The sequence below is a fragment of the Paroedura picta genome, chromosome 15 (assembly GCF_049243985.1).
Source record: "Paroedura picta isolate Pp20150507F chromosome 15, Ppicta_v3.0, whole genome shotgun sequence".
In the NCBI taxonomy this organism is placed as follows: domain Eukaryota; kingdom Metazoa; phylum Chordata; class Lepidosauria; order Squamata; family Gekkonidae; genus Paroedura; species Paroedura picta.
Window position 1 is genome coordinate 6208590 of NC_135383.1, and position 11669 is coordinate 6220258.

General features: G+C 49.9%; 1 protein-coding gene across 6 annotated transcripts; it reads right to left on the bottom strand.

Annotated features, from left to right (window-relative positions):
- Nucleotides 1-317: 317 nt before the first annotated feature.
- On the bottom strand, nt 318-11653 carry LOC143824189 (putative oxidoreductase YteT). 6 transcript variants are annotated; one of them, XM_077311152.1, is made up of 15 exons: nt 11514-11648; nt 10116-10186; nt 9189-9305; nt 7190-7274; nt 6441-6514; nt 5544-5603; nt 4932-5039; nt 4413-4469; nt 4075-4205; nt 3634-3688; nt 3212-3304; nt 2741-2875; nt 2014-2115; nt 1592-1756; nt 318-581 (listed from the first exon to the last, which is right to left on the bottom strand). In XM_077311152.1, the coding sequence occupies exons 1-15, from the start codon at nt 11530-11532 to the stop codon at nt 465-467; spliced, it is 1389 nt and encodes a 462-aa protein (XP_077167267.1). In that variant the 5' UTR covers nt 11533-11648; the 3' UTR covers nt 318-464. The 6 variants fall into 6 exon arrangements, with proteins under 6 accessions (XP_077167267.1, XP_077167269.1, XP_077167268.1 ...); XM_077311154.1 differs by lacking the exon at nt 11514-11648 and adding an exon at nt 11308-11493; XM_077311153.1 differs by lacking the exon at nt 11514-11648 and adding an exon at nt 11162-11260.
- Nucleotides 11654-11669: the final 16 nt, after the last annotated feature.

Sequence of the window (11669 nt, forward strand, 5' to 3'; positions counted from 1 at the left end):
GTCCGTGTAGGGCAGGGGTAGTCAAACTGCGGCCCTCCAGATTACCATGGACTACAATTCCCAGGAGCCCCCTGCCAGCGAACGCAGTTTGACTACCCCTGGCTACTCTAATCCGGAGAACAGGGTTTGATTCCCTGCTTCTCCATGTGCAGCCAGCTGGGTGACATTGGGCCAGTCACAGTTCTCTCACAGCTTCCTCAGCCCCACCTACCACACAAGGTGTCTGTTGTGGGGAGAGAAAGGGAAGTCTGCTCTAAGCAGCTTTGAGACTTATCCGCATCGTGTGCTGCACTGACGCCATGAATGTGCCCTTTTGTTTTCTTCTGAAATGCAAGCTGCCTTCATTTTATTATTTTAAAAAGCCGTTCGGTTAAGAACGGGAGCAGATTCCTCCGTAGCCGTAAAGAAGCGAGCACAGCCGATTCTCCAGCAGTTCTGCGGTTCCCGAGAGATGCCAAACCTCTTCACGTCTCTAAAAACACCACCCTGTTCTCTCTCCTGGACCGCTCCGCCTCGAACACAAGAAGGTGGGAGTTTAAAGTTTCTTCCGCTCCAGTGTGAATGAGGGATGGGTCATTATCCTGTTGGGGGAGGAGGGAAGAGGTAGAAGTCAAGGAAACATGGATGGGTCACTCCAGGAGGGGGTCTATCCCTGTGGCCCTCCCTAGTAGGCACGAATGGACTTCTCCTTCGTTATGGCATTGTCCAAAGTGAACGCACATGAAAGAAGTTGTTTAAACTGATTGAGGCATGCTGTTAAGAACAGAAGAGCCCTGCAGGATCAGACCAGTAAGGGTCCATCTAGTCCACCATCTTGTCTCTCACAGTGGCCAACCAGTTCCTCTGGAGAGCTGAGAACAGGGCATGGAGGCCGAGGCCTCCTGACTCTAGGACTCAATGGTTTATTGCAGAGGGTAATCAAACTGTGGCCCTCCAGATGTCCATGGACTACAATTCCCATGAGCGTTTGCTGGCAGGGGCTCATGGGAATTGTAGTCCATAGACATCTGGAGGGCCGCAGTTTGACTACCCCTGGTTTAGTGCCTCTAAAGAGGGAGGTTCCTCTCGGTCGCCATGGCTAGTGGCCATTGATAACTTATTTTTCACAGAACTATCTAATCCCTTTTTAAAGCTGTTTATTCCCATGGCCGGTTTGGTGTCATGGTTAAGGGCGGCGGCTTCTACTCTGGCAAGCCAGCTATGCTTCCCTGCTCCTCTACATGCAGCCAGCTTGGGTGACCTTGGGCCGGTCACAGTCCTTATAGTGCTGCTCTCTCAGAGCTGTAACATCAGGGTTCTCTCGGCCCCCACCTACCTCACAAGGTGTCTGCCACGGGGAGAGGAAGGGAAAGCAATTGCAAGCCGCTCGGAGACTCCCAGTAGAGGAAAGCAGGGTGTAAAACCCCAACTCTTCTTTGTCTTCATTTTCTGGCAGCAAATCCGCCCTTTTTTAAAATCACTCTGTGGTTCAAACAGTGTTCCCTTTGTCTGTCTCCAAAAGCATGTTCAAAAATCTTACAGCACCTCGGGATTATCGCACACGCACGTGCACACACATAACAGCTGAGAACAATGAAAAAGAGAAACTCACAGCGACAGCCGAAACAAAACTCTTCATCAGGTAATAATCCGCCCCACCGTGGCCGCTTAAACAGCCTACGACGGAGCGGACGCCTTCTGGTTGAAAGGTGAGCTTCTTCCGCTGGAGGAAGTCGAAAACTTCCACTGGCCCACCACCTCTGCAGGAGAGTTGTCCCTGAACACGGAGGGAGAAGAAGATTGGTGTCAGCAGACTTCAGTCCGGATGTTTTCCCAGCAAAATCCTTTCCATCTGCAGGTTTTTAAGCGCTTGGGTTAATTTATTTATTTATTTATTTATTTAGATTTATATACCGCCCTCCCCGAAGGCTCACCACCCCCCACCACCAAGCATCAATTTACCAGGGACCCCTTTCCATCAATGGGTGTTCAAAACGGCGGACGACTACCCAGCGGAACCCTCTTCCGGCTCACCTTGGTTCCGTAGATAGTGGTTTCCCGCACGCCCAGCCTCTCGGTAAAGGCGACCATGGTAAAGGCGACTGTCGTCCCGCCTTCAAACTCCATGTTGACAACCTGAAAGAAAGCGGAAGCTCAGATCACAGAGGCAGCTTTGCCAGGCGTTCTTCCGTCTCTGGTATCGGACCAGAACCCAGAAAAGTTAGTCAGTTATCCACGCGATGGTCAGGTCCAGGTGAGAGGACTGTGACTCACTCCAGATGGGTCTGCCCTTAACCTTGACTTGGAACACTTATAAACTTGTGGCTCTTCCATTTCAGAGATTTTAACCATGCAGTTGTGTCTCGAGTTCAGATCCTGCAGCTCCTCCCGTTGAGCTGGTCACTCTCCCCCAGCCTCCCCTACCTCTCACAGGGGTGAGGATCTGAAGAAGGAGGAGCCATATGAAGAAATAAGACCCTTCTTGCGTGGAGGAAAAATTTAGCTAGGGACCCGCTACTGCAGGGGTAGTCAAACTGCAGCCCTCCAGATGTCCATGGACTACAATTCCCATGAGTCCCTGCCATTCGCTGGCAGGGGCTCATGGGAATTGTAGTCCCTGGACATCTGGAGGGCCGCAGTTTGACTACCCCTGCCCTACTGGATACCAACTGCAGAACAGAGGGGGGGGGACTCGGCCGTTCCGGCCCTCTCCTCCGCTTAGAATGGGGCGGGGTCCAAGGTGCAATGCAAGGCCACGTACCTGGTTACTGACCACGTCGTTGTCACACTCGTACACGCACCTCCCGTAGGGGCCGTGGCGCAAAGCGTCGGTCAGCGCTTCGATATCGTAGTTCCCGTCGTTGCACACGACCGTCACGGGCCAGTGAAAGCTACCCTGCCGTGCAAGAAACCCTGGCTTGATTTCCCAGGAGTGCCTCCCTGGAGCAGAACCCAGAACCACCCGTGCTGGCATCCCCACAGCAGCCAGATGCATCGCCCTGGAGAGGTCCCAGTTGGCAGGGGCTGATGGGAACTGTAGTCCATGGACATCTGGAGAACCAGAGGTTGGCCACCCCTCTCAATGTAAGAGTGAGATGCCCCCTAGTGGAATTGGGTAAGAACTGGCTTAATTCAGCCAGCACAGAGAAGAGCTCAGGGTGGGCTGGAGACTTCTTGGCTTATTGTTGCTCCCCCCTCCCCAAATCAGTGGATACATCTTCTTCATAGTCACCTGCTCAGCCACCTTCAGATAAATCTTCTGAGCGGAATACGGGCAGTTTTGTTCAACTGGACAGTCTAAACAGCGACTGGCAGCTCCTTGGGGCTAAAGCAAAATAGACGAAGGGGGTCACTGCTGAGAACAGTGCATTTTTTTTAAATAGTTGGATGGATTCACAGACAGAGAGAGCTCTCTCTGTACTTCAAAGGGGAGAAGGCCTAGAAATGCACAAAGTGGACAGACAGATAACTGGTTAGGATCCAGAGATTTTTACCCAACCCCTTCCAGCTCGTTTTCACAACCACTGGGGTCAGGAACCCGTCCAGGTGAAATCTACCAGGCTCCCACATGCCGTGTTGGGAGGGGACCAGAGGCTGCCCGCCGTTTGCCCTCCGAACCATTTATTCATTCCCAAGCAGGGAACTCCCCCACACCTTATGCTCTTTTGTGAAATGGGAGAGGTGGCCGAAAGAGGAAATTTTCAGACATCTGAAAAGGAAAGAGGCATTTCTGTGTCAGAATGTCGCAAGGAGCACACATGCAAAGCAAGGAGACAGGAAGCAGCTGTCTACTGAATCAGAACCTTGGGCTGTATTGCCTGCTCAGGCTGGCAGCAGCTCTCCAGGCCAAAATCCTCAAAATCCTATGCATCACCTATTTGCCCGGTCCTCTCAGTTGGAGGCATCGGGGATTGAGATGGCAATCCTAAACGGGTCTGCTTGGAATCTGAGTTGGGTTTATTCGATGTGGCTTACTCCCAGAAAAATAGGATTTTTTTAAAAAAAAAGAGGAATCCCTTTCATAAGCTGCTATGGCCCTATTGGGAAAAAAGCAGGCTGACGATACATTTTGAAATAAAAGATGGCCAACATTACCTTTTGCCGCCCATCCAAAAGTTAATGAGGTCGATGTCGTGGCAGGACTTGGCCAGCAAGGAAAAAGAGCTCTCGGCTTCATTCCTCCAGTTCCCTCGCACGAAGGAGTGTGCAAAATGCCAGAAGCCAACCTTGGACGCAAAAGGATCGTGGCTCAATCACAAAAGTCCTGAGGAATAGCAGGAAGCCCCAAAACTGACCTCTCTCGAGGGTAAACCTCCTCCCTGGCATCCCATAACTGCAAACCTAACTCTGTCCCCCGGACCACACCTGCCACAAGCCCTTTGCAAGTCCCCACAACTTTCAAAGGAAAAAGGTATTATAAAGGTGTTTCTTACAGGCTCCAAGTGTTGGATGTGGCAGACGTCACCAATTAACCCCGCATCCAGCAGCTCCTGACAAAAGGGCCAAGAAAACATAGACAGGTTTATTGTCTTTATACCTGTCTACCTCCCATTTCCCTCCCCAGTGGAGAATAAACTAGCTTTCATTGTTCTCATTTCCTCACCCAGAAAACTTCCATGGCAGAGTAGTTATTTGAACTGAGTCTCTCAAATCTTAGACCAGGGGCGGCCAAACGTGGCTCTCCAGATGCCCATAGACTACAATTCCCATGAGCCCCTGCCAGCAGCAGAACACATAGAGATAAACTATGTGTTCTGCCACCCAATGCTCATTCTTTCCCGACTTGCTAGCTTTGCACATTACCCCTTTATTGCAAAATAAATAAATGCCATATAAAGGATGCAACATTGAAGGATCCAGCAGTTTGTCAGCTGTAGGAGCTGAATAAGCTAACTGTGGAGCTTTAACTGTTCTTTTAAAAAGCACAAAATATTATTAATGAAGGGCAGTACCTTTATTTTCAGGGACGCTGGATGGTATCTCAGGACATGGCCCACCGAAAGGATGCAGTTGTAGGTTTTACAGGCCAGGACAATTTCTTTGCAGTCCTCTGGGGTGACCTGGTTATTCAACAGAGAAAGGATTGGACCGGCCGTTTTGAACAGAGAGCGGCCAGACGGATTAATCCCGAAAAGGCCCCTCCGATTGGCCTGATTTGCTTAGGTTTTCTTTTTAAACGTGAGCGAACAAATAAATATAACAATATTTTCTTGTTACGGTCTTAGACAGGTCATAGCCATTCACAAAACGATTCAACAATAAAAGACATTCCCTCTAAAGGCAATTCTGGGTCACAACAGCTGCCAATTAAGTGCCAAAATGGCGATACAAATAAACAGCAGCTATTTACCTTTTCACTTGCATCTTCGCAGTCATAGTTTGACGTGTGAACCACAACACCCTGCTGATTTTCATACTTCTATCCGTACCAGTCCCACTTGTAAAACTTTCCCTGGTGGGGTCGCCCGGGCTGTGCATTCACATTCACCCTAGGCGATCAGGTGATTTACAAAACCTGGCCCATCAGTTCCCTTTCCGGAAATGAAGACTCTTCCAGTACTTACTGCCATGGGCTTCTCCAGCAAGATGTGATATCCTTTCTGGGCAAAAGCCACCGCTGGTGCCTACAGAGGGGGAGAAACAGAGTGCCACAAAATGACAGGCTGGTTTCAGACGGTCTCTGAAAATCGAATCATAGCCATCGTGCTGCAGTCAACTCAGGGAGACCGCATGAAGTTCCATCTCACGAGGTTTTCAAGGCAGAAGTTTGCCGTTGCCTGTCTCTTCATAGCAGCCCTACTCTTCCTTCGTGGTCTCCCATCCACGTGCTAACCAGGGCTGACCCGGCCTAGCTGAAAAGCTCGGATGAGATCAAGCTAGCCTGGCTTCAGGGGGCTGCTAGGAGCTTGTCTGTTAAGGAAAGGAAAAGGTTTTCTGGGCCCAGGTTCAAGAGACCCTACTTCTCTATTCCTTCACAAAGGGCTGGATCATGCGAATCAGTTCTGCTAACAGTGGAACCATTCACCAAAGCTGGTAAAAGGGCCAGCCGTTAGCTGACTCTCAAAAGCTTACACCGTGAATATCTTTATCCACTCAAATCTAGCTGATCTCTGGCCGAGCAATACGGCTCCCCTCTGAAATTAATTTAGCATCCGGCTGCAGGAGGAAGATTATTCTACAGCTCAGTGGGGGAGGGAAATCACTAAAAGGGGGCGTTTCACAAGCAGTGGTATCAAGACAGCCACAAACAGCTGTCCCTTTAAGATCCCATGTGAAGTCATTCAGATAGCCCTTAGAAGAACTGGGATATCCAGAGAAAAGACAAGGTGGGAGGGAAAGAGGAGAATCTGGAAAGTGTGAACAGGGAGCCTGAGTTTGGCCCTAAGAAGACACCCAGTGATGAGATCTAGGGAATGCACGTTGATTTGATCCAGGCCACGAGTGCGTGGCATCGGAAGTACCTTATGAAGCCGGTCAGGGGTTGCTATGATGACGGCATCTGCAAACTTCTCCCTCTCAGCCATGTCTTTCCAATCTGAAAGGAACGAGATTAAAAATTAGACTTGGAGCAGGCCAAGGTACACAGCTCCTGATGGTTTCTTTTTTTAAAAAATCATGCACCATGCATTCCTTGCTAGATTTAATTCAGGGAAACCCAAAATCTGTCTTGGAATCTACGTGTTTGGAAAGTGCGTATTTGTCACAGACGTTTGCACACCTGGAAAGACCTAGGCTGCTAAAATGAATGCACGTTAAAAAAGAGCTTTATTTTTTAGTACCCTGCTTTTCTCTACCCAAAGGAGTCTCAAAATGACTTATAGCCACCTGCCCTTCCTCTCCCCCGCAACAGACACCCTGTGAGGGAAGTGAGGCTGAGAGACCTCTGAGAGAACTGTGACTGGTCCAAGGTCACCCAGCAGGCCTCCTGTGTCTCAAAGGGACTTACAACTGCCTTCTCTTCTTCTGACAACAGGTGCCTTGTGAGGTTGGTGAGGCTGGGGGGAGCTCTGAGAGAACTGTATCCAGACTAAGATCACCCAGCTACCTGCATATGCAGGAGTGGGGAATGAAACCCGGCTGTCCAGATTAGTGGCTGCCGCTCCTAACCACAACACCAGGCACACGAAACTGCCATAAACTGAATCAGACCTGATTTTCATCTCTTCTTGAACACACTACAAGCTGGAGCAGAGCCAGTGAGAAACCTTACCGTCAAAAACGTTGCTTTCGTCAATGTGATGAGCCTCCTGCAGCTCTTTCCTTGCACAGGCTCGGGGGTCTGCAACGCCTGTCACCTGGGTGGGCAGGGAACAAAGTGTACAATCGCCAGGGCAACCAAAGGGGACGTAAGAACCCCCTTGCTAGATGAGAACAGTGAACATCCTGGGGGCCATACTGACCAGCCAACACCCCCTGTCCCAAATCCACAAGCTACTTCTGCCCTCCATCCCAGCATCTAGCACACAGCAGCACACTGCCTTTGAACGTGGAGGTTCTACTTTGCCTCCACAGCTGTCGTCCCTCTGCCCTCCTCCATGCATCTCTCTGGCCCCCGTTTAGAGCCGCCAGAGAACTTGACGCTTGGAAGAACGACAGATTTTGATGCTAGAATTAAGGTTTTTGGGGCGGATCGTTACCCACTTTACCAGCTTGCTTGCAAGGAAGCAGGTTCTGGACTAGAAGGTTGTTACCCGAGCTGCTTTCTAACGTAACAGAGCCAGCTTGATGTAGAGCAGGGGTTGTCAAACTGCGGCCCTCCAGATGTCCATGGACTACAATTCCCAGGAGCCCCTGCCAGCGAATGCTGGCAGGGGCTCCTGGGAATTGTAGTCCATGGACATCTGGAGGGCCGCAGTTTGACGACCCCTGATGTAGAGGCTTCCAATCTGATGAGCTGGGTTTGATTCCCCGCTCCTCCACATGCAGCCAGCTGGGTGATCTTGGGTTAGTCACAGTCCTGTTAGAGCTGTTCTCACAGAGTACTTCTGTCAGAGCTCGCTGTGTGTCCGCATTTATTCAAATATTTATGTCCTGTTTTTACCCCCAGTGGAGACCCAGCGAAGCAAATCATTTAATCTTTCCCCCTTCAGTTTATCCTTCCAGCAACCACCCTGTGAGGTAGGTTAGGCTGAGAGAGGGAATGACCAAAGATTGCCTAGCAAGCAGTCCTAGCAGAGTGAGATTCGAATACAGGTCGGCCAGATCCAAACACAAAACTCTAACCATGGCACTAGGAGGCCTAGGCTATTAAAGCAGCCAAGTCATCAGACTGTGCACTGTAGTTCCATAGGTCACTGCGATTTACCTTAATTGCTCCATCTTTACTTAGCCTGCAGGCAGTTTAAAAGGGACTTTGAGCCCAGTTGAATGGCTTGAAACCCAGGGGAAGGCTGTAGCACAAGAAGTGGGGGGGAGAAGATACTTGAAGCAGCCCAGTTTTCTCCTTCCAAACCCTGGTCTTCTTTTCCCTGCTTTTTTTTTTTTTTTAAGTATTAAAATCCTAGACCTTTTCATTACAGATATATAAGGGGAAATGTACAGCCTTCTATCCAATGATGTAATGATTGCATACTTTTTCCTGCCTTTCCAGCATTATGGCCAACAAATGCCCAGGCACCACAGTGACTGAGAAGCATTCAACAATAAACTTTTGCTAGCAGAAAATCTAAAACTCCATAGAAGAATGTAAGAAGCGAAAGACGCCGATTTTCCATGTGCAAATACAGTCCACCATGCAATTAAAAGCCAACATTCCTGACCTTTTTTTATCGTATGGCGTGTATAGCATGGCCAGAAGATCCAAGGCAGCCAGGGAAGGGATGTTTGGTGGTGATTTGCTGTTCCCTGCCTCCGTGTCATGACCCCTAATGTTCCTTGGAGGAATTACCACTCAAATCCTTCATGGTCTTCCATCCAAATACTAGCCAAGGTCAGCCCTGCTTAGCTTTTGAAATCGGGTTTTCCTGGGCTTATCCTGGGAAATGAATGAAACTTCTTCCTGGCAAATATCTCAAAATGGCAATTGGGCTCCTGACAGGGATTTCATACCCGCCGCACCACCCTGGTTTTTGAGGGCTTCCCCACAGCATAGGCGCACCTGCTGTGGTTCAAGGCAACCCTCATTGTAAGGGATAAGATTGTGGAGCACGGAGCATTCTAGCACATCCACAAACCCATCCGGCATACTTGCACGCACCGAGGAATCTCACCTTCATGCGTTCAGGAAAGCACAAAGCGTAATGAGCATAGGTCTTTCCCCGGCTCCCGGCTCCGGTTATCAAAACAGTGATCTGACGAGCCATTCTTCCTGGGTCTTCTGCCTCGAGCTGGAAAGGAAAGAATGTTGTAGAACCTGCGTGGAAACAGTCGCTCCTCTGGGCTCTCCTGCCGTCCCATGGGCCACAGCCCGTTTTGCACTCTGCCCTCAACGTACCCTGGCTGGGTGAGCATCCGAGATGGAATTCCCTTGCACGGTTTCCCCATCTCAGAAAAGGAGACCTCAGAATTGGAGAAGGAGTAGAAAACAGCAGCAAAAGCAATCAGGAAGGCATTATATGCTAGATCAGACCGATGGTCCACCTAGGGTTAACATCCAGTTTTGCACAATAATTGAGCCGAAAACAGGCCCTTTTTGCCGCAGCTGCACCAAACAGACTCCGTCTGTTCAGACCCCGTCTTTCTAACAGCTGTTAAGATGTGCATCCATTTACAGTTACGCCGATCCGCTTGGCATGGTGAAAGCCTTGTTCTCCGCCCCTTCGGCCAGCCTGCCTTGTGCGTCTCCATCCTGGCAGAGGAGCACCAGGGCGTGAGACCTTCCTCTACAAACCTGTCTGTCTCTCGTGCCATTTTCAGGGCCACCAACTTCACCTCAGTGGCGGGAGGTTCACCCCTAGTACCTGGGGCTTCGCTGGCCTGACCTTGAACCCACAACGTCTGCCCGGAAAGAAGACAGACACGAAACTCCGTTCTTTACACCGGCTACACCACATCCTCCTGACGGCTTCCTGCTTTCAGGGCCGGTTTCCTTTCAAAGTTCACAGTTGATGTGAAAAAAGGGGGCTATTCTGGAAAAAAAACATGCTCTAGTTTCCTTATCCTGCTGCTTGAACCTGCATGAGCCAGGATTCTCTTACCGGTTCCAGGTTTCTTGTCGCTGGAGCGGAGTGGCTTCGAAGGGGGCTTGTAGAGGACCGGAGCGCTTTCCCTGCAAGGAAGGTGTTTAAGGGGATTTCGGTCGATGAAGAGAAACCTGTACAGCTACTCCATGAAAATGTCCACCCGGATATAAAACGGGTTAGCCTTTTAAGATATCGCAGGACCGCTGTTTATTTTTACTAGAGGGTGTTATCAGCGATTCTGCGCTTATCTTTTACTATTGCTTGTGGAAGACTTTGTGCCCTTCCTATCTGACCCCAACTTTTGTATATAGGACTCCGACCCCAGATCCTGTCCTTTCACCTGTAGAGATCTAACGTGCAGGTGGGCTGCTGGAATGCATCCAGAGGACCAGAAGAAAGGCAGAAAATCAACCGCACAATAATGTTAGATTCAAGTGGGTCGCCTTGTTCGTCTGAAGTAGCACAACAAAAATAGAGTCCAGTAGCACCTTTAAGACCAACAAAGATTTATTCAAAGTGTGAGCTTTCGAGTGCAAGCACTCTTCCTCATACTAAATGAACCACCATCGTAACTGTGGAGATGTAAGGCAAAAGCAAATTATGGCCAATAAATAAACTGTGTCACAATATCCAAATTTAGCCGTATGATGCCATAGGATCATTCTTTGCCAAAACAGACAATCTGTCCTTTTGAATTCAGCTGTAGTTCACAAAAACATTGGAGAAATAAAACTGTCCACGTTATTAATTAATGGCCCACATGTTCCCAGCTGTTGCTGGCCCCATCCGTCGCCACCCAATTGTGGAACCATCCCTGTAAGTGACAAGCTATGTCTTGTCCTGAGACCAGAGAGTTAAATGACATTACATATTGCTAACATCCCACTACAGTCACATTGTCCCAAATAAAATAAATTTAAAAAGAAGAGAGGATTGTAAGGAATGTGGCTATAAGAGTCGAACAAGATGAGCAGGGTAGAAGAGCAAGGTTCAGACTTTGATTCTGTTGGTCTTCAGTGGGCCTCAGGTTGTGTCCTGCCGCTTCAGACCCGCACGCTTACCCCTTGAAGATTTCCAGGATATGACCTTCGAGCGTCAAAACTTCCTATCCATATCCCACAAAGGAAGCTGTCAACTCTCCAAAGTTGCACCCTGGAAATCGTGACTGGTGCATCCCGGACTCCGACCCCAGATCCTGCCGTTTCACCTGTGGAGATCTAACGTGCAGGTGGGCTGCTGGAATGCATCCAGAGGACCAGAGGAAAGGCAGAAAATCAAAAGCGGAGGGCGGGCTGGGGGAGGAGACGTCTTCAGCCTCTGCTCCCCTATAGCGAAAGGGACTCCCTCCCCAGTAGCTCCATGCACCTGCACGCGCCGATTCTCGAATCGTACTTATGGAACGCGGAGACTCACCTGACGCGGCGCCTCCCATTGAGACAGCGGTCCGAGCCCGGACAGAGCAGGCTGTCAGCCACGCCCCCTTCCTGCTTCGGCATTGGTCACCAGATGCCTCAAGAACGCCGCGGGCCGGAGCCAATCAGGGATTGCCGGACGCAGGCGCGAAGCGGA